This window comes from Elgaria multicarinata, chromosome 13, assembly GCF_023053635.1.
Source record: "Elgaria multicarinata webbii isolate HBS135686 ecotype San Diego chromosome 13, rElgMul1.1.pri, whole genome shotgun sequence".
Taxonomy (NCBI): Eukaryota; Metazoa; Chordata; class Lepidosauria; order Squamata; family Anguidae; genus Elgaria; species Elgaria multicarinata.
Genome location: NC_086183.1, coordinates 4,890,830 through 4,914,132, shown reverse-complemented (window position 1 = coordinate 4,914,132; position 23,303 = coordinate 4,890,830). Strand labels below are relative to the sequence as shown.

Below are 23,303 nucleotides of genomic sequence, written 5' to 3'. Positions count from 1 at the left end.
CAAGGAACGTGCATCTCCGTCAGAGGAAATGGGCTCGTTTGCAGAACAAATACTTAGAACGGCACAAGCTCTTGGAGTAGAAGTACACCAGCAGCAAGATCATATTGAAGACCTGATTTTTGAACCTATATTTTCAGAAGCTTCAGCCCCGGTGGAGATTCCTTTCGCTCCTACTCTACTACACGCAATCAAACAAACATGGGTTTCCCCCTCGCTAATGACGCCGACCTCACGCCATTTGGAATCAATGTACAGAGTACAAAAGAAGGACGTGGACTTCCTATTCACACACCCACGCCCCAACTCAATCATCGTCGAATCCTCCCATTCGAGACCTCATAAACAGCACTCAGCCCCTGTAGATAAAGAAGGGCGCAGACTGGATTTCATGGGCAGGAGATCATACTCTGCAGCCGCTCTGGGTATGAGAATAACAAACTATCAGGCTCTCATGGCTCGATATCAACTTTTTTTATGGGACAAGATTGGATCCCTGTGTGATTATTTACCTGAAGACCATAGAGAGCTAGCACGCGTTTTTCAGTCTGAGGCCTCTCGACTAGCAAAGTTACAAATTAACGCCACCCGGCACCAGACTGATTGCTACGCCAAGCTGATGATGGGATCGGTAGCACTTAGACGCCACACTTGGCTCAGATCGGCAGGGATGGCCCCAGAAGCTCGCTCGCGAATAGAGGAACTACCATTCGACGGGGACGGCCTTTTTAATGCCTCAACTAACGAGAAAATGGATACTGTTCAAAAAGCGAGAAACAACGCAAAGAAAATGGGAATTGGGCAACAAAATCAACAGTTCCACCCCCAAAAACTACGTAAATGGCCACGTCAATACCAACCTTATCAACAAAAAACATCTATCGACAGGAACTCAAGATTCCCATCATCACAACCTCTACAACGAAAACAATACACCCAGACTAGCCGCTTCCGCCCACACCAGAAGACGGGCAGCCTTCCAAAACGGCGTCTTTGACTTACACCACATCGATACCGCATACCATGCATTCGCAGACCGTCTATCCTTCTTTCTACACGCTTGGGACAACATCACTTCAGACTCCTGGGTTCTGGACATAATCGCACAAGGCTACCATATCGAGTTCGAGACCCTCCCCCCTATCGGTACTGTGAAAGTCACTACACCTACTGTCACCCTAGATCACGAAACCCTCATGCTATCCTACAAGGGAGCTATAGAGCACATCGTAACTCAGAGAAACGAGGGTTTTTTCTCAAGATACTTCACAGTACCGAAGAGGGATGGGGGTCTCAGACCCATATTGGATCTTCGAGATCTGAACAGCTACATTCGTCCCAGGAAGTTCAGAATGACAACAATACATACCATCCTTCAGTTTCTCAGAAAAGATGCATGGTTTGCAGTCATAGACTTGAAAGACGCATACTTTCATATTTCTATCGCAGAGTCCCACCGCCACTTCCTACGATTCGCCATAGGAGACAACATCTATCAATTTCGGGTCCTACCATTCGGCCTCAGTACAGCCCCCCGTGTCTTCACAAAATGTATGGCTGTTGTCTGCGCACATCTCAGACTACTCGATGTTGAACTCTACCCTTACCTCGACGATTGGCTCGTTGTAGCAGATTCCAAAGATCTTCTCTATCAAAACATCAATCAGACATTAAACCTCTTAAAGATCCTGGGTCTCTGCGTCAACTACAACAAATCTACCCTTCATCCCACACAATCAGTGAAGTTTATAGGAGCCCAACTCGACTCAATTACAGGCATGGCGTTCTTACCTCGAGACCGAGCAGAAGAACTTGCATGCAGGGCAGGGGATATGATCACACAACCCCAAACCACAGCCCACAAGATTCAACGATTACTGGGTTACATGGCGTCAACTGTAATGGTTATTCAGTGGGCAAGATTTCATATGCGCCCACTCCAACTCTGGTTCCTACGTCATTACGACAAAGACCGGGACTCCAGACGTCATCACCTCACCATCCCATACGCAGTCACTTGCACCCTTCGCTGGTGGACGGACATGCATCATCTCTTGGAAGGCGTTCCCTTCCAATACCCACCCCCGTCCTGCACTCTGACCACAGACGCTTCAACGAAGGGATGGGGAGCACACTGCGGCGAATTGCAGGTTCAGGGACAATGGTTAGACCACGACATCACCAACCACATCAATTACCTGGAACTAGAGGCGGTCAGGAAAGCCCTCAAGGCATTCAAACCTGCCCTAATAAATCAACACGTTCAACTACTCACAGACAACACCGCTGTGTTATGGCATATAAACAAACAGGGAGGAACCAAATCTCCAAAACTGGTTCACCTCACCCTCCGTATCCTGAAATGGGTGATACCCAGAGGAATACGCCTTACAGCCATACACATCGCAGGGACAGAAAATACCCTAGCAGACTCACTCAGCCGCAAAAATCTCCTCAACCACGAATGGCAACTGTCACCCAAGATAGTTGCCAGTCTTTTCCGCACCTGGGGTCAGCCCAAAACGGACTTATTCGCCACAGCAGAAACCACTATCTGCACAACATTCTGCTCCAGGGCAGGGATCGGACACGGGTCCATGGGGGATGCATTCCTACACGAATGGACCAACGAGATGTACTACATATTTCCTCCATTCCCAATTCTACACAAGGTGATAGCGAAGATCATACGAGACAATACAAACTGTATCCTAATAGCTCCTTGGTGGCCCAGACAACCATGGTTTCTACCACTGAACCGCATTGCAAAGGGACATACTTACCGTCTCCCGCTCGATCCAGATCTACTCTCTTGCAACAATGGACAAATCCTTCACCCCGACATTCGGAGACTGAAACTCACGGCGTGGAGGATCCATCCAACACACAATTAACGACTACCTTACCTCCCAGTGAACTAACATCAGGTGTATTGTCTATCATATCAGCGTCTATAAAGGACTCCACTAAGTTATCATATAATAGGAAATGGAAATCCTTCTGCACCTTTGCAGATGCGCACTCTTTTAACCCAAATACGTGTTCTATCCCGGATATACTGGCATACTTACACCACTTATATACCAAAGGGCTCCGGTACTCATCCATCCGAGTTTACCTAGCGGCTATAGCATCACACAGAGGGAAAGTCAACAATACAGCTATATTTTCTACACCATTAGTAAAAAAAAATTTACGTGGCCTCAACAACCTGGCGCCCCCTGTAAAGCCTATTCCCCCTGACTGGAGCTTGTCAGTGGTATTAAATGCGCTCACCACAAAGCCCTTTGAGCCTTTGGCCACCACATCACTTCATTTATTATCGTGGAAAGTTGCCTTCCTCGTGGCAATAACTTCAGGGAGAAGAGCATGCGAACTGTCAGCACTTCGTATCGACTCACCATTTACCATTTTTCATAAAGATAAAGTGGTCATGCGCCCCGACATCACCTTTCTCCCGAAGGTAGTGACGGACTTTCATATAAATCAAACCATAGTACTACCTACCTTTTTTCCGTCTCCGTCTTCAGAACTGGAAAAGAGGCTTCACTGCCTGGACGTACGAAGAGCGTTAGCCTTCTATAAAGACAGGACTCAAGTTTTTCGTAAAACTCAAAAACTTTTTATTGCATATGGTGGCAAACAAAAAGGTCATGCCCTTTCAACCCAACGACTCGCAGCGTGGATAGTTCATACTATCAAGCTGGCATACCGCCTAGCTAAACTTCAGCTCCCTGAGCAAGTTCGTGCACATTCTACCAGGAGTGTCTCCACATCAACGGCCTTTGCGAGAGGAACATCGTTGGTCGACGTCTGCAAAGCGGCAACGTGGTCGCATCCCCTGACGTTCGCCAAACATTACAACGTTGACACACGATCTCGGAAGGATTCTTCCTTTGGCAGAGCAGTGCTGTCTTCAGTGCTCCAGTGACACCGACCCTCCACCGGTGAGTACTCAGCTTGGTAATCGCCCATAGTGTGATGCACAGAGACCACGAAAAAGAAATGCAGGTTGCTTACCTGTAACTGTAGTTCTTTGAGTGGTCATCTGTGCAGTCACACAACCCTCCCACCGTCCCCTCTTCGGTGTTCTTAAATACTGAAGGGGTACCCCCTCGGTTACCAGATCGTTAGTCGGTCACAAAGGAACTGAGGGGAAGGCGGGAACACGCGCTGACATGCGCGGTGGACGGTGGGGGGAGGGTTCCCGCCAAAAGATTAATGGTTCTCAGCTGGAGAAGACTTTTCCGAAGCAGAGCTCAGCGCAAGCGCAAAGCCCATAGTGTGACTGCACAGATGACCACTCAAAGAACTACAGTTACAGGTAAGCAACCTGCATTTCTCCTTACCAGGTTCTTCTAAATCTAGTTAGCAGGAAGCCGTTCATGTTGGCTTTCCAACACTTGATACTTTTATATAGTAGTCTTTGACCATCACAACAGTAGGAATAAATTCCTACTAACCATGGTTCAAAGACATTGTTGAGTCATAAATGATCTTGTGAACCATCGATAGCATCTTCAGATATGCAGAGGGCATGGTTTATTATACTCTTCTGTAAAGTCAACCGCAGAAAGACTCAGGAGTGTTTCATCAAAGGATTGCTCCAGCATATGTCATGTCTTCCTACCCCCTGGGTTGCCCTGTGAAGAAATGAGTTGTACATAAATCTGCAGAAAGGAGGTGAAAACACCTCTTTTTAAAAACGTCATCAGGCGGAGGGGGGATCCCTAACATCACTTTGACTTCTGCTTCTGTCCCACAATAGCGACGATCGGCTTCCTCTTTCTTTACACGGGGATGAAAGAGGAAGTAAACCAGGAGCATGTAGCCCATTCAGTGGGCATTTTTATCCCACTGCTTCCCCTGCACACAGCAGGAAGTGGCGGCACATTTCGTTAAAGCAAAATAATAATAATAATAATAATAATAATAATAATAATAATAATGATTTAAAAATTGATTTTCCGGGTCTTTTTTGTGATGGGAAAATGAGCAGGAGTGGAAGGCGTGCAGGAGGTGGACGGTGTCATGAAAAGGACCTGTGAAAATCCATGATTTACTCTGTACAGCACCATGTACATTGATGGTGCTATATAAATAAATAAATAATAATAATAATAATAATAATAATAATAATAATAATTAGTGCCCATTAACGAGCGTGCCATGAGACACTTGTCTGATGATGCACTAAGTTGTTTTGTTTTTTTGGTTTTTTTTAAATGTCAGTGGTTTTAAAACTGTGTTTAATGCTTTACTATGGTTTTGATTACAGTATATTACATAGATAGATAGATAGATAGATAGATAGATAGATAGAGATCCATGAAACACCCTCCCTCCCCGACCTCATCCAAGCACATTCCTAGGGAAAGACCTACTAGGGTAACTATCGTGTACCTCTAACCTAAAGAAAATGTGACTCAGGATCCAGGGCATGAACCAGAGGCTGGGTCCTAGTCTAATGAGCGAGCTAGAACTGCTGAATTAGCCCAGTGAAACCCCAACCCATGCCACTGGGAGATACCATGAATCCTCAGGGTTGGCTGAACATGCTATAAAATCAAGGAACCTCTTCTGTTGCGTAGAACAGAACCTCTGACCTGCTGAGGTTCAGGCTCAGCCTCTGGCTCTTGCTTAAGCTGCAGCCCTTGAGAGAGAACGTATACATTCTAGATCTGAGTCCATACATCCTCTGCTCAGCCCTGAAGACCACAGCTGTTTTACACTGAGGTGGCTTTTGCAAGGTTGTAGTGTGCACCCAGTCCCGCGGTCCGTGCATGTTGTCTGGAAATGAAGATCGTGTTGGCTAAGAGAGGCAAATGAGGCAGAATTTGTAAACGAGATCCTGGATTTCCAAACACGATGTGTAAGTAGCAGACGGCCCCTCCGTCTGCATCTTATCTTAACAGTTCATTAAGTAAAGAGCAGTGAGTGTTAGACAGAGACTTTAAAAAATGATAGATTTTTACTTGGAGTGAAGTTCCGGTCATTAATTTCAAACGAAGTAGGCTCAAAAACTGGGAGTAGGTTCAGTTTTAGTTGCTGCTGTTTTAAAAATGACACCGGTGATATAATTAAATTGGGCTTTGGAGTGTCAGTGCAGAGATGGGGGGGGGGGGGGGTGGAATGATGCATTCATTTTGTGCTTATCTTCAACCCATTTGTGATCTCAAATGGTGCCTCTTCCTTTTTGGAGACTTGGAGGGCTCTTGCCTCATTTGCTAAGAATGCCACAACCACTCTTTGTGGTAGTGCTAGTGAACAAATTTGAATGATTGGACTATTAAGGGATGTTGAGCAGGAGTGTAATTAGCCATGTGTCTGCACATTGGTGTCAGCTCCTGGCACCCTAGGGCAGAAGCCAGGGCCTAAGTACCATGGTAGGGCAGGGTGGCTGATGCCTGAATTAGCCCTCCATCCTTCTTTTTCTGGCCTGCCACTCTGAATAGCTGGATCTAAACATTTTTTTCCAATTCCCCACAATGCTTCCAACTTAGTGCCATTCTGCCGCATGATAGGAAATGTAACATGTGACAATGTACAGCTCAGTAGAGGCTGGTGGCTCTGATTTCAGTGGGGCTGTGATTCCATTCTGGGCTTCAGTCAGGACCAGTGAGAACCGGGTGCCAAAACCATGTTGTGGATGGGTTTCAACACTTCAGATAGCTCCTTTAGAGTTCTGGATGGTTCTGATTAAAACCCCAAATGAAGTCACATCCCACTGAAATCAGAGCCACCAGCCTCTAGTGGTACCCATCACTACCTGGAGAGATGCCACCACAGCCACTGACAGTGGAGACGTCCCACCAGATAAACCTAGTCTCCTCAAACTTGGAGGTAATAGTCCTGGCTGCTTCTCACATTCAGTTTTTGAAGCTGTATTTATTCATGACATGTTCATTCCACCTTTCCCCAAAGAGTTCAGTATAGCATACCACCCTGCCCCCCTCCCTTAAATCTTCACAACCACCCTGTGAGTGAAGTTAGGTTGAGAGGTAGTGACTGCATCAGAGGGCTTCATGACTGAGCAGGGATCTCATCCTTGGTCTCCCCATTTCAAGTGCGGCACCTTAAGCAAAAGACCACACAGTCTCTTTCTAGATCAGAGCTTTCCAAACTGTGTGTTGCGACACGTTAGTGTGTCAGCTGCCGTGTGTAGGTGCGTCACGCAAACGTAACGAGAAACCTCTGAGCCAATGTGAAATAAGCAATACTAACTTGCATGCATTTTTACGTAGCAAAGGTGCCGATTAGTATGGTGCACTAGTATATTCCCCTTCCGTCGTATCCATGTATGCACACTGCGGTCGAGGGATCATACAGGTACTGCGCATGTGCAGTATGCGTAATCGGGTCAAAACAGCTGGTTCCGTGTCACTTCCGGTGACGCAGCTGCACCTGAAGTGACGCGTTCGAGAAATTCCATGGGTCCAGTTTTTTTGATTGAACACCGTCTCAACCGCAGCTTGATCGCAGCTCGACAAAATTGGTTCAATGTGAAAAGTCTTGGAAATGTATGTTATTATCTTGCAAATCATATATTTTTAAAAATATAAACGAAAGGTTTTCATGAGATATGTTGTGTCCCCATACATTTCATTATTACAATTTATGTATGTGTCCGTATCTCTTATAAGGGGTTAGTTTAACCTCCGGTTTGCTAGTAAAACTGAGTTACTGTGTCGCAAAATGATGCATGTCTAAAAAGTGTGTCATCAACATGAAAAGTTTGGAAAGCTCTGTTCTAGATGCTGACCAGATGAGCAGCGGCCTAATCAGCAACTAGATCCTTTGTTTGATGTAGATTTGCTGGTCAAGTGCAAATCATTGTTTCCTGGTTTGGAAGTTGTGGCCAACTATGGCTTGCCAGAAACCACAATGTATCTAAATAAGTGAAGCATTGATTGATTGATTATTATTGGTTGGTTGGTCGGTTGATTGAGTTGAAATATTTCTTAAACAGCCTTTCAGCAGATGAATTCCAGGATGGAATGTACAAAAGTGTGAATAGTTTTATTGACACAATACAAGGAAACGAGGAAGCTCATGAGCACAAAGGACTCCTTTTCATAGTATCCAGCCATAGTTTTTTGTTACCCATTGCCTCACATGATTCTTGAAGGCTGATAAATATACTGTGAGCCATTGCAACGACACCACTAGATTCATTCTCTGGGCAAGGGTGAGTACTGTATGCTATTGCATCTTCTCCTTGCTCTTTAATGCTAGGAGAAGAAGATGCAATCATGTCAGGATTCTCACTGTTTGGAAAAGGGCACTATTGCTCTGTTCTGGCCTGAAAGAACAGGGAGAAGAAACTGTGACACTGGTCCAAAATGCTCAGGTATTTTTTTTTCTAGTAGTGCAGAGAAATGAATGTAGTGGGGAGGGAAACAGGCAGCTGAGCAGAGAATGGAGTGGATGTAGGTAGAAGGAGTCAATTATTTATTTATTGCATTTCTATGCCGCCCAATAGCCGAAGCTCCCTGGGCGGTTCACAAAAATTAAAACCATTCAAAGTATAAAACCAACAGTATGAAAACATGATATACAATATCATATAAAAGCACAACCAGGATAAAATCAGCAGCAGTGCAGAAATACAAATGTAAAACAGCAAAGTTAAAATTAAATTTATAGACTGTTACAATGCAGCAAGAATAAAAAGGTCTTCTCCTGGCATCTGAAAAAATAGAGTGTAGGTGCCAGGCGGACATCCTTAGGGAGCTCATTCCACAGCAGGGGGTGCCACTGCAGAGAAGGCCCTGCTCCTGGTAGCAACCTGCCTCACTTCCTTTGCCAAGGGCTTATGGAGAAGGACACCTGAGGATGACCTTAAGGCAGGTACATATGAGAGGAGACATTCCTTCAGATAGCCTGGCTCCAAGCTGTTTAGGGCTTTAAATGTTCGTACCAGCACTTTGAATCGGGCCCGGACCTGGACTGGCAGCCAGTGAAGCTGGAAAAGGACTGGTGCGATGTGGTCTTGTTGGCCAGTCCCTGTTAGTAAACATGCTGCCCTGTTTTGTACCAGTTGAAGTTTCTGGACTGTTTTCAAAGGCAGCCCTTCGTATAACGCATTGCAGTAATCCAAACAAGAGGTTATGAGAGCATAGATTACTCCAGCTTGGCTATCTCCATCCAGATAAGGGTGCAGTTGGTATATCAGCCTAAGCTGATAAAAGGTGCTCTTTGCCACTGAGCCTCAAGTGTAGGGTTGCTGAATGTCCCGGTTTTCAAGCATTTTCAAAATGTCCCGGCCAGTCAGTCAAGAATCCCAGATTCCTGTTCCAGCCGGATGGAGAAATTCCAACCTCCGAAATGGTCCCTTGAGCCTGCTCAGTGGAGTGTAAGTCTCTATATTAAAGTCTCCTCTAGCTTTTGAGAACTAGTGGAGAAATGTAATTTAGTGTCATATTTTCCTGTTTGTTTGCTTAAACTGTTCTTTGCCTATTATTTATTTGCAGATTCTTAAGTACTTTAGGCTGCAAACCTATGCATACTTACCTGGGAATAAGTCCTATTTAACTTCATAGGATTAGTTTCTGAGCAGACACACATTGGATTGCAGTGTTAGATAACTAAAGCTTAGATAGCTTTCCTCCTTTCCCTAGACCTTTACATATTGCTCAGGGTTTTTTTTAAAAAAAAATCCTCCCCCCCCCCCCCCAATTGTCCCGGTTTTGTGGATTCAGAATATGGCAACCCTACTCAAGTGACAGTTCTGGATCCAAGAGCACCCCCAAACTATGAACTCGATCCTTTTGGGGGAGTGCAACCCCGCCCAGAACAGGGTGAACATCACCTAGCAGGACAGGTGAACCACCCGCTAACAGTACCTCCGTCTTGTCTGGATTGAGTCTCAGTTTATTGGCCCTCTTCCAGTCCATTACCGTGCTCAATTTGAAGGTTAACATCAAGGATGAGTGATTGCTGAGTGGTTTGGTGCTCTCAACTCATCAAATGTTTTCTCCCCTCTCCCCCTGCTCTCTTTGCAGTTTTACCAAGCCACACATGTGGAAATCCAGGACGGCTACAGAATGGAATCCAGCAGGGGACGACATTCAGCGTGGGCGACAGAGTGCGTTACAGCTGCAACCCCGGCTTCTTCCTGGAGGGTCATGCACTGCTCACGTGCCACGCAAGCTCGGAGAACTCCGCCTCCTGGGACTTCCCTCTGCCCTTTTGCCGAGGTAGGTGCCCTGCCCTTCCTTTTATGATTGGACCATCCAAATAGGAAGATTCCGGGCAACCCTACAGGCATTAAGCTGGTGTTATTTGGGTTGCGGAGAGATCCCCAAATGGTGCTGTGAAAACAGTGGCCAGATATCATCAACATGGTTTCATGGAATGCTTGGCTTGTGGGATGGCGGACGAGGGGGTTCTGTGGCAGGTAGCCCAAATTATGTACCAAGGACAGCTAAATTATGTGGCCTGCATATATTATCCAAACAGATCAAATCTCCATATTTTATTATGCATCAGTTATCCTCTTTCTGCTAAACATCATGGCAGGAGGGCATCCAGGCCTGCCTCTAACCACGGGAAACGCTATTCAGCCTCCCTAATCACTTCTGCAATTGTGCCAGGCTCTAGGCACACACTTTCAAATACATATTGGTGGCCATCAGGGCTTGAAACTTGTCTTTTAAATAAAAGCCAACATTCTTAAAGCTCTGGACACCGTGTTTTGCATTTTCTTTTTCTGCACTTCTACGAAATTGATTCCTACGAATGGCCCTGCCTATATAATGGCCTGTATCATTTGCTTTGGGGTCTGTTTCCATTCCCCTTCATGCACATATATTATAAAGCTTCTTTCATTCCTCCCTGGCACTGTAACCCTCCGCCCCCATGGGACTAGCTAGTCAGTAAATATATAGAAGCATTTGACTTGCTTTGCCGTAATATCTGCAAGAGTCTTGAGACGTCTGTCTCCTCTGCTTCTCCCATCTCGTCGTGTATCCCCTGCGCCCTTCAGTCAAGTATTTCATATTGATTCCTTTATTGACTCTTTGTCCGTGTAATCAATTAGCAATCCCGAGACGGAGCATAAATCTTGCATTTAAATTGAGCAAAGATGGCTTTGCCTGGTGATGCATAATTCTTAGTCATGTGCCTCGTGGAGGGAAATGCAGTGATGTATGTGGCTGGCTGCATTTTTAAAAAATCTTGGGCTTATCTACTGCTGCCTGCTTCTGTTACTGGTGCCCGGTATATGAGGAGAGGGATGGATGCAGCTGGGTTGGGACCAAAGACGGGACCACTCCACCTCCTTCATTTTTCATCTCCTAAGTTAGCATCATCCATCTTGACTCCTTAAGCGGAACGTCATGCTGAGTTGGTGCTTCCACCGAGAAACCTTATTTTTCAACTTGGTTTGTAGGAAATAATCGCTTTATCTTGGTGCTCGGGTCTGGAGCATGTTTTAATTAATTATATCTTATTTGTAATAAGGTGTGGGGAGGAGCTGCACATGCAACCAATGTTGCATGGAGGATTGCACCAAAGCTATTTGCTGGCTTTTGCTAACATTCTTGGTGACGTTGAAATAAATTGGGCTGTGTACCCCCTACCTGAACCACTTCGGAACCCCTTCTGGATAGGGCCCGAACCGGTTCAGGTCGATCCGAACCTCCCCCAATCCGCTCTGGAACCGGATCCAGAGCGAGATCCGGAGGTCCGGAGCGATATTCAGCCCCCCTTCCCCACTTACTTGCCTCTGCAGCAGGCGGCAGAGGCAGGCAAGGGGGGACAGATGTGGGGTCTGAATAAGCCCCCCTCCCCCCTTACCTGGCTCTGCCGTCGGCCACCGCACAGACTGTGGTGGCGGCGGGCAGCGGAGCCAGGTAAGCCCCCCTCCTCCAACCCCCACTTACCTGGCTCCACTGCCTTCGCCGCACGGACTGCAGCAGCGCCAGGTAAGCCCCCCTCCCCCCTCTCACTTATCTGTCTCTGTCATGGTCTGGGTGGCAGCTTCAACTGCGGCCAGACCACGACGGAGCCAGGTAAGCCCCCCTTACCTGGCTCTGTCTCCGTCGCTGCAAAGACTGTGGCGGCAGTGCCAGCACCAAGTAAGCCTCCTCCTCCTTCCCCACTTACCTGGCTCTGCCGCTGTTGCCGCACAGACCGCGGCGGAAGGGGGAGCCAGGTAAGCTCCCCTCCCCACTTACCTGGCTCCGAAGCTTTGGAACAGTCCGAATTGCTTCAGACTGTTCTGAACCACTTCGAGCTGATGCAGACCTCCCTCGATCTGCTCCAAATTGGACTTCGGAGGTCCGGATCGGTTCTCTCCACTTCGGATCTGGGGAGCCATAATGGAGCGGAGCACACCCCTAGAAATAAAGCAACTCTCCTTTATAGCAATTTATATAGCACTTAGGGATGGGTGGGGCAATGTTCATTACCACCAAGATTTGCCAGACATTGTCTTGCTGTTTGTGTCATTCGTGTTTGCGATTGCTGCTTGCTTGTGGTGAAGGAGTAGTGATGGAATGGGAGATTGGCACAGGTTTCCCTAAATTTGAGCAGATGTACTAATTTGCATGACTTTCATTCATGGGCTAAGTGGGGCTGATTGTCTATGGTGGATATTCACGGAAATTATAAAAGTTGCACAAATTAGGAAATTTGCTAAACTTGAACTGGAAGTCAGGAATGTGATGAACATGAGCACATGTTGAAAAGTGTAAGTAATATATTTTGGTAGACTTGTGCTCTGTTTGCTTTCAGAGTTTTCATAGAATCATAGAATAGTAGAGTTGGAAGGGGCCTACAAGGCCATCGAGTCCAACCCCCTGCTCATTGCAGGAATCTACCATAAAGCATTCCTGACAGATGGCTGTCTTGAATGCCTCTAGTCTTGAATGCCTCTAGTGTGGGAGAGCCCACGACCTCCCTAGGCAATTGGTTCCATTGCTATTTTGCTCTAACAGTTAGGACGTTTTTCCTGATGTCCAGCCGGAATCTGGCGTCCTGTAACTTGAGCCCATTATTCCGCGTCCTGCACTCTGGGAGGATCGAGAAGAGGTCCTGGCCCTCCTCTCTGTCTTTCTGGGGGCTGGCTTTCTTTTGTAGCTTCTAGTCCAGCTGGGGCAGCTCCTCTTCTCTGTTGCTGCTCAGCTTAGAGTCAGGAATCAGAATGAGACACCCAGCCCACTCAGCTGCTGAAAGCAATCAGGCCACACCCCTTCAGGCCCTGCAGCAACTCTCAAGACACACCCCTTGACTCAGCACTCAAGAGCACATGGCAAGCACTCTTTGAATTGGCAGCCTCCTGGATTTACTTGAGGCTTCTCTCCTCCTTGCCTTGTTCTCCTCTTTCCCTACACTCCCCCTGTCAAACTCCTGTTGGCTCACTCTCTGGGGAATTTTTTATTTATTTATTTATTTTTTATCATACTTATACCCTGCTCCTCAGCCAAAAAAGGCTCTCAGAGCGGCTTATACATAGCAAAAAAAGGATGGCTTCCTTTTGTAGCTCCTAGTCCTGCTGGGGCAGCTCCTCTTCTCTGCTTCTGCTCAGCTTGGAGTCAGGAATCAGAACAGGTCATGTCGTGCTCACATGTTTTAGAAGCAAAAATGGAATGCTCATATATCCCTATTGGCACTCTTTGAGGAGGAAAAAAGTTTGCTTACTTGTTTAAAATGCACTTTCTAGCAGTCAGTGACATCCGATTTGATTGGATGTTTTGGTGGACATGATGTATTTCCTGTCAGTGTATTACCATTTACCTTCTTGACATCAATGCTCTTCACTCTGTGATCCCTGATTGGCTGTAATCACCATAAGACTAATTAGGAAGGGGAAGGAATGATACAAAAGCTACATGAATCAATGTCATTGTGCATGATTGAGAAAAGGGTGAAGAATTCAGTGGACAATATAATTTTAAGGAAGAATTTCTACCCCCCTGGAACAACCATGTGCACCAGCTTCCATCTTGAAAATGGAAGCTAGTGCACATTCAACAGCCATATTTGCATGTAATCTGGCAACCTTCAGCAGCAGCTGCAGCTTCATTTGATGCATATCCCATCCTGCTGTGAAGGACCCTTCCTTAGTGGGAGAGCACATGTTTTGCATGTACAGTGTTCTGGGTTCAAACCCTGCCCTCTCCACTTTAAACAGATCAGGTACCAGGTGATGGGGGAAAAACTCTCTGCCTTAGAACTTGGGGCAACACCGCTAGTCAAAGTAAATGATATTCAACTAGATGGAGAAATAGTCTTGCCTGGTTTCCTGTTTAATTCCTTGTTACCGTGTGATGCTGGAGCTCAGGAGGTCTTTGACCCAGCATAGTCTGAGACTGTGAAACCGGAGAGTCATTAATCATCTTACAGTGCAGCTTGAATTTGAATTATGCATGCACATTGGACTGATTTTGTGCTGCTGTGTTGGGTTGACCAAAATCCTTCTGGGGCATGGGGAGGCATGCCTTCTCCGACTTTCTATACCAAACAGCCTTTCTCTCTTGGCAGGGATTGGGTCTTATTCATCGAATCACTGCTGGAAGCAGTGGAGGCTGCTGGCTCCAAAGTCAATGTGCGGATGAATCCGTTCCGGGTTTCAGACAAAACTCTAAAAGAGCTACCCAAAGTGCATTCGCCTGCTTGTGCCTGCATCACAGTATGCCCTACATGAGACTAGTATAATGCTGGGGATTAGTCTTCCAAGAGACAACAGAAAAGACCCAATTAAAGGTGCTGGGATTTTGCCTCTAAAGTCCTAAATACCTGAGTACTTCAAGGATCACCTTGTCCCATAGTTAAACTATGGAATTTGCTACCACATGATGTCTTTAAAAGGGGATTATATAAATTCATGCAGGATAAGGCTATTGATGGCTACTAGTCACTATGGCTATATGCTATCTCCACTGTCAAAGCAAAGGCAGTATGCCTATGTGCACCAGTTGGTGGGGAACATAAGTGGGAGGGTGCTGCTGCACTCATGTCCTACTTGTGGGTTTCCCACAGGCAACTGGTTGTCCACTGTGCTGCACAGAATGCTGGACTAGATTGATCCTTAGTCTGATCCAGCGAGGGTCTTCTGTTCTCCTATATGAACCTACTTGAAATCTGCTTCAGAAGCCCTCCTTTGAATGCCCCCACCTTCAGAGATTAGGTTGGTGGGTACCAGGAAAGAAGGTCCTTTCAGTGATGGCCCCACATTTATGAAATACCTTCCTCAGGCACCTTGGCCCTCTTATCATTGAGACAACAGATTAAGTCCTTTTTTATTCTCTGTGGTATTAATGGAAAATTAATGGCTGCTACTTGTCAAAAACAAAAATAGCTTTAATGATAGTACAGCTATTTGTGCCTCTGACAGCAGAAGGCACAAGAAGAAGAAGAAGAAGAAGAAGAAGGAGGAGGAGGAGGAGGAGGAGGAGGAGGAGGAGAAGCAGCAGCAGCAGCAGCTCTTATTGATTTGTTTTGTTCTGAATTCCTTTGATCTTAGTCTATCACTTGTTGGTTCTCATGGAGAAATTTTACTATTGTTTTCAACAATCATAATTCCCTCCACCCCACAGAATGGAATAACTCATCTCCCAATGTCTCAGATGTTTTTCCTTAGGTGGCACGTCCCACATCTGCCTTGAATTTTGCAATAGGTGAAATGTATTGACAACTGCTAATGATGATGGTGGCAAGAAAAAAAGCCTTCTAGAGCAGCCTTCCTCAACCCTCTGGCCTTGAGATGTGCCGGACTACATCTCCTATCATCCCCAAGCAGCACACCCATTAGCCTCGTTGGTTGGGAATGATGGGACTTCTAGTCCAACCAGATTGGGGAAGGCTGATCTAGAGTTTTGGGCAGGCAGCAGGCACTGCTGTTTTTGTTGTATCTCTTGTGAGATACAACAAAGTGAAAGAAGAAGGGAATCTGGTTGAGTATCCTCTTGTCTTTTCTTCTAAAACATTAGCATTTTCTTCTAAAGCATTAGCATCTTCATAAGCATTAGCATTTTGTTCTGCAGTTAAAAAACAGCCACTGTCGGCAGCAACCAGAGCATCAATTACGCATTGCCACCTGCAGCCCATTAGAGGGAGAATTGCCCAGAGAATACTCATCCCGTTCTGGAAATTAGGATCACGTCCCTGCACAGCCAGCTCTGGATTTGTGGTTCTCTTAAGGCAGTTGATTGTTTTGCACAGTGATCACGTTCCTTTATCTCTTTTGCCTGCTCCAATTAGCTTTGTTCACTTGCTCGAATCTATCTTTTATTCCAGCATTATGCTAAGTTTCCTCACAGTTTGCTTGGAGGCCAGCAGAAGGGATGGTGGCATGCACTTATTGAGGGACCTCAAAAGCCTTTTCCCCCAATTTGTATCGCAGGAAATTAGCCGTAGAAGAATAATTTATTTCTTGCAGGGAAAAAAAATCAGCAAAAATACCCCATGCAATCTACATTTAGATAATATTGCTTTACGGCCGTGTGTTTTAAAATTCTTTCCACTTCGGCTTGCATGTCATGGAACATTTGGTATGAAGGAAAAGAAGCAGGAAGACACCAGTCATTGGGAAAGAAAGGAGAGGAATCTTCAGATGCACAGGGTTGTTATTGTCATTAATTTGGTGCAAAGCATTTCAAACATAGATCTTCCCATTGGGCATTGTTGCACAATCAATTCCAAATTGCACAAAAAAAATAAACAGCAGTGGACATGCTGACTTTCAGAGTAAGCTTTGTGCCTTTCCCGATCTTCTCTTTGAGGAACCTTAATATATTTGACTTGAACAATCAAAGAACTGGAGGGAAAATCATCATCATCATCTTTATCATTATCATCATCATCATCATCTCCTCCTAGTCCAACCTCTTGCTACAAACCCTGTCAGTCCATACAGCATCTCTCCTCCTTTAGTTGCAATTACAATATTTCTGGAATCCTCACCTAGAACATTTCTGGATTCCTCTGTAGCATTCAAGGTAGGGTGACAATGTGTCCCCTTTTACAGTCCTCCATTTCGAAGGCTGTCCTGTCCAATTCGAATTTCAAGACTGTTGCCCATCACCAGTTCACACCCGAACAGTAGATGGTCCTGGCAAGCAAACAGTTCACTTGGTCACAGTCTCCCACATTATTGTGAGGTATAATATAATTCCATTTATGTTATTCTCAAGTTGCACCTATACATATCAATTAAATTCATAAAATTAATTGTAAATCGTTGAGCTCTTTTGTCCTCTTTTTTCGTTGATGCATTTCCTCTTTTGCTGTGATTCAAGTGGCTACCCTAATTCAAGCATTCTGAGCCGGATTTAAAAAAAAGAGGGAGGATTCTTCCTAGATGTTGGTGTGGAAAATGTTCCCTTTAAGTCGAAACTTTGGAAACTATTGCCTTTGGTGGAAGGTGTGATGGATTATTATGATCAACCTATCAACCTGTACGACCCCCTTACCCATTGACTGGCCACAGCCTCGCAGGGCATAGGATTTTCAGAAGCTTCTGGGCTTGAAGGCTTCTGCCTTATGGGCAGCTGCCCCATAGGTGTGCATCCTAAATAATATATATGATTGGGACGAGGGGCAAGCCTTACACCCAGCTATGATCAACACAGGTCCTGAGGCCTTGCCTAAACTGACTCCTTCACATACAGGAGGCCCAGCATTTTCCAGAAGGAGTTGGTTTGTTGGGTGCAGCTTCTGCAGTATTGCTTGAAAACCCCATTACGCCACGATTGATTCTTGAGCTCTGAGTTAAAAGTAGCAATAAATCCCTCAGCTGCACACGCTCCCTGGTTGAGTTATGGCCCTCGTCTGTTTCATGATGCAAGGAGAATAAAATGGGGCAACACATTTGCCTAAGAGGGAAAAGGCAGTGGGGGACAGGGGCTCCGATTTCAGTGGGGCAGTGAATCTACTCTGGGTTCTATCAGAACCAGCTAGAACTCTAGAGGAGCTATCCAAGGTGCTGAACCCATTTTGGGGATACAGTTAAGAACTTTGGACAGTCCCTGGATGCTTCTGACTGAAACCCAGAATGGATTCACAACCCCACCGAAATCGGATCCACTAGCCTCCACTGGAAAGACGGTTGTTCCAGTAGCCCTCAGCACTGGCAATCAGCCGAAAGGGTGAGAGAACGTTCTCCGTCACACTAATTCGAAGATGATGAGTTGGTATGTTCTTTACTGGTTTAGTCAGGATACATCCTGGGGGTGGGGTGGGGAGAGACCAGAAGCTTTCCTCCCCCCACCCCACAACTACAAGCCACCAATATGCCCTCTTTGAATTCCCTCCCCCCACAAGCTACTGTGCTAAAGAATATTCCCCCAAAAGGTATTCCTCAAAAGATAACCAGACAAGAACATGGAGCAAATAATGATGCTGAAAGCAAACTATTGAGATAAACATTGAGTGAAAATATTGTCAAGTCAAATATTAAATTGTTTATCCTGTTAGACTATTGCAAGACTTTTCTGCCCTCATTGCTACAAGTAGATGCAATGAAGGATTAAATAAAATTGTACCCAGTGTGTGTGTGTGTGTGTGTGTGTGTGATATATGTAGTGAAGAGAACAGGTTGCTTGTGGGTAACCCATATGTTTAAAGCTATGTATTAATACAAATGTACATCTTGACAACTTAAAACATTTGTGATAATAGAATTTGTTCTGTTTCTGTGCTGCTGCAAAACATTGAATTGCCACGAATTTCTATCAGTTAGACCCAAAAGTAAATTATGTTAACTAAGCCATTAAGATTGAGCTAAAATATTGAATCTACCAATCTTTCCGGCCCTTGAGGTCTTTAGGGGAGGGGTTCTGATCTTTTGAAGAGCTGAAGAACTATAGTCACAGCCGGGAATATCTCAGTTGTGCTAACTATGAAACAAGTTTCTGAGTCACCTGACAAGTACCAAATTGGCCAGTTTGGGGATATCATTTTTAGAAGGGAAAGTCCATAAACCAGTTGTGGTGCACAAAGCTTTGCATGCAAACTGTTCCAGGCTTATCTAGGCAGGGTTTGGCAGCCTGGTGAGGTTCTCCCAATGGGTCTAGGCCAATGATCTCTTGAACTGGTGACACAGAATGCACTACTGGGTCACAGCTTTATCTAGGATGGGTCACAGTAGACTACCACTTTATGGTAACAAAAATTAGAAATGAGTCTTCAAATGCATGTTTGGGTTTAAGGTAGGGATGGATGGACTCACCTCGATCCGGTTGGTGTGAGTGCCTAACCAAACCATCCTCGTGAGCTGTGGGACAGCCCTGTTGGGACAACAGCCCGACAAGCACCCAGGAAACATGATAGGCTATCTGTCCCCTAACTGAGCCACCAGTAGGCAGCTTGGTTAGGGGACACGTTGCATCTTTAGTGATGCATGCATTGCCACTTTAGAGGGGCTATTGACACAACTTGGGCATCATGGAAGTAATCAAGCCACCAATATGCAGTTATGGAAGGGGAGAGCCACCAGGATAAGGCCTTCTTGTTCTCCAACCCCGCCTGTGCTGCAGTAGCCAGGATGGGAAGAGGAGGAGGGGCGCTCCCTTATCTTCTTCCCATCCTGGCTGTTTCCCCATCCTGCTACCACCACCATGACATCCAGGATGGGGAGAGGAGAAGGGAGCACCCCTTCTCCTCTTCCCATCCTGGATACCGCAGTGGCAGCAGCACTGATCGGACAGAAGGAGGAGGAGAGGGGATCCCCAGTGCCTCAGAGAGGGAACAGGCAGCCGCCGGATACTCATGGTGTCTCAAAGAGGGAGCCAGTGGTTTGGTGAACATGGTCCAGAGGGGTTGGGTGCCAGGATTCCGTTGGACTTCCTGACCCAGTCAGGCAGATGCACCATTCCTAGTAAAAGGTGGGTCCTAGGGCTGAAAAGGAGTGAAGATTACTGGTACTGTCAATACTAAGCTAGATGGACCAATGGTCTGACTCAGTCTAAGGCAGTGTCCTTGATGCCTAAGATGTTTGGGGGTGAGTTAAAAACAGCAACTCTTGTTTGTGTATTAAACACAGTTGTCAATTCCAGTTTATTTTATTCTCTTAGCAACTGTAGGCCAGACAAATCAGCACAAGACACTTTCAAGTAGGGCTGTACGGATTTTGTTAAACCTGTTCCATCTGTGTTTCACGGACTGTCAGGCACCTTTCATTCCATCATCCACTCAATGAGGGAATCTGATTTTTTGTATGAGAATTTCATTTGTTTGCAAATGTGCCTTAGCGCTAATCCCCACCAAGTCTTCAGGATCCACATCACTTGGAAGAAGACAGACCTCTGCAGAATTCGCAGGTCAAATTCACAGAAATCTGATCTTATTAGAATCCACTATAGATTTCTCAGACGCATGAAAATACAATTACAATAGAATTTTAAAAGCAAAACAAGAACAGCACCAGCTATTTTCCTCTCTCCCTTAGCCCCCAAGCACAGCACAACTCAAACAAATGCAGATTGGAATAAATGTGTCTTCAGATTTGTGTTCTAAAAACAAAAGTATGAAACAAAAATGTTCAAGCCATATGTTTCTCCCCATGGTGGGAGTTTTAAAAGTGTGGGGCCACCCCTGAGAAGGTTCTATCCTTAGTACATCTATCCTTCTATCCTTACGGCTCTCCCTGGTGGTTCAGAGAGCAGGGCCTCCAACCCTGATCTTTATGCTTTGACTGGTTCATAAAGGTGTAGGCAGCCCTTCAAATAATGTGTTCTCAAACCATTTAATGCATGGACAGCTACTGTTCCTCCAGAGGTTTTAGCCTACAACTCTCATCATCAATCACCATTGGGTATGCTAGCTATGGCTGATGGGAGTTGTAGGCTGAAACATCTGAAAGGCCTATAAATTGCCCACCCCCTGATTTAAGTTTTTAAAGGCCCAAATCAGCACCTCTAACGTTACAAGGCATGGGTCCGGTTGAGCATAAGATTTAACCCAGTGGAGAGTACTGCTGCACCCAGATTCTCAGGGAGATGGTCAACTAGGGTGACCCTATGAAAAGGAGGACAGGGCTCCTGTATCTTTAACAGTTGTATTGAAAAGGAAATTTCAGCAGGTGTCATTTGTATATATGGAGAACCTGGTGAAATTTCCTCTTCATCACCACAGTTAAAGCTGCAGGTGCCCTGCCCTCTTTTAAATCTGGTCACAGTATAGCTGCAGTATAACTCCTGCACCTTTAACTGTTGTGAGAAGAGGAAATTTCACCAGGTGTGACATGCATACAAATGACACCTGCTAAAATTCCCTTTTCTATGTAACTGTTAAAGATACAGGAGCCCTGACCTCCTTTTCATATGGTCACCCTAGGTCAACAAACAAGCATGCAGCTCCAATAGGCAAGGCCATACACAACAAGGCTCATGTTCCAGGATGGTCAACACGGGAGAGAGTCAAGAAGAAAAGCCAGGCAATGCCAAGGCCAGATGCCAGTTAGAGAAATCAAGGAGTGAGTAGCATCACACAGAGCTCCAAGTGGGCCTAGCCTGGAAGCCAGCCCAACTCCATTTGTATGTTGCTGCTGCAGCAATGGCAGAGAGGCTCCTAACTCCTCCCACACACTGGATGAGGCCTTTCTTAAAGGCTCTGTGCTTGCTTTTGAAGCCTTTGGCTGCAATGGCATGGAGGCACCTGAAGTGTGAGGGTAGCTTCAGAACCAGAGTATTTGAACACTGAGGATGGCAATATGACCTCCTCTGGATGCAAGGGGGGCTGGTCCCAGGGGCTCTTCTAGGGTGGAGAGCCTTGAGGTAGGAGGGTCATTAATGGGTGTGTCCATGACTAGGGTGACCATATAAAAAGGAGGACAGGGCTCCTGTATCTTTAACAGTTGCATAGAAAAGGGAATTTCAGCAGGTGTCGTTTGTATATATGGAGAACCTGGTGAAATTTCCTCTTCATCACAACAGTTAAAGCTGAAGGAGCTATACTAGAGTGATCAGATTTAAAAGGGGAGGGCACCTGCAGCTTTAATTGCTGTGACGAAGAGGAAATTTCCCCAGATTCACCATATATATAAATGACACCTGCTGAAATTTCCTTTTCAATACAACTGTAAAAGATACAGAAGCCCTGTCCTCCTTTTCATATGGCCACCATATGCATGACTACATCCTCTCCTAGGTCTGAGAGGTCTATATTAGATGCTTGAGAAGGGGGACTGGGGGACTAGCCTTAGGGAGTGTCATGATGAGCACCTGCATTCTGACGTATTTTTAAAGACAGAAGTTGGTGCTAACCCCTGCTGTGTCCAGGAGAAGCAGTGCGATCAAAAGGGCCCCCCCTTGTTTACTTCCTCTTTCAAAAGAGGAAGGAATGAGGGACAAAGGTGTGGGCAGAGAAGTGACGGTAACCAAATGCAATTTTCCCCTGTGTGATGAGTCTCTAAGACTCAATATACAGCCACATTCATGAGCTTGCAATGTGATTTGTGCACCAAAAAATTGTGTTCGACATCAATCGTACTTTTGAAAAATGCACACAAATACATTTTAATCAATGGGAGAAGAATGCATACATTGTAAAGACGTGCAGAACTGATGCATACATTTGGAAAAACACGCACAGAAAAATGGATGGATTTTCATGCAAAAACAAAAAAAGCAAAGCTTGCAATCTAATACAGACTCAAGTCAAGATGTGCTTCAAGGTGGGATTGGCCAACTTTGGCAAGCTTGAGTTTTATTGATTCACACATAGTTAAATTATGGAACTCACTACCACAAGGTAGGGTGACCATATGAAAAGAAGGACAGGGCTCCTGTATCTTTAACAGTTGCATAGAAAAGGGAATTTCAGCAGGTGTCATTTGTATATATGGAGAACCTGGTGAAATTCCCTCTTCATCACCACAGTTAAAGCTGCAGGAGCTATACTAGAGTGACCAGATTTAAAAGAGGGCAGGGCACCTGCAGCTTTAACTGTTGTGATGAAGAGGAAATTTCCCCAGATTCCCCATATATACAAATGACACCTGCTGAAATTTCCTTTTCAATACATTTGTTAAAGATACAGGAGCCCTGTCCTCCTTTTCATATGGTCACCCTACCACAAGGTGTGGTGACGGCCACCAGTTTGGATGGCTTTAAAAGGGGGTTGGAGAAATTCCTGGAGGAGAAGGCGGTCAGTGGCTAATAGCCCTGATGGTTATGTGCTAACTCCAGTAGCAGAGGCAGTAAGCCTGTGTGCACCAGTTGCTGGGGAACATGGGTGGGAGGGTGCTGTTGCACCGTGTTTTGCTTTGTTGGTCCCTGGCCGATGGCTGGTTGGCCACTGTGTGAAATGAGTGCTGGACTAGATGGACGCTTGGTCTGATCCAGCATGTCTCTTCTTATGTT

General features: G+C 45.6%; 1 protein-coding gene across 1 annotated transcript in view; it reads left to right on the top strand.

The window, feature by feature from the left end:
* Positions 1–23,303, top strand: part of CSMD2 (CUB and Sushi multiple domains 2) — a 784,677-nt gene that overhangs the window by 271,106 nt on the left and 490,268 nt on the right. Inside the window, exon 4 of the mRNA XM_063140724.1 lies at positions 10,002–10,196. Within this exon, the coding sequence (XP_062996794.1) occupies positions 10,002–10,196 (195 nt within the window). The remainder of the gene's footprint in view (positions 1–10,001; positions 10,197–23,303) is intronic.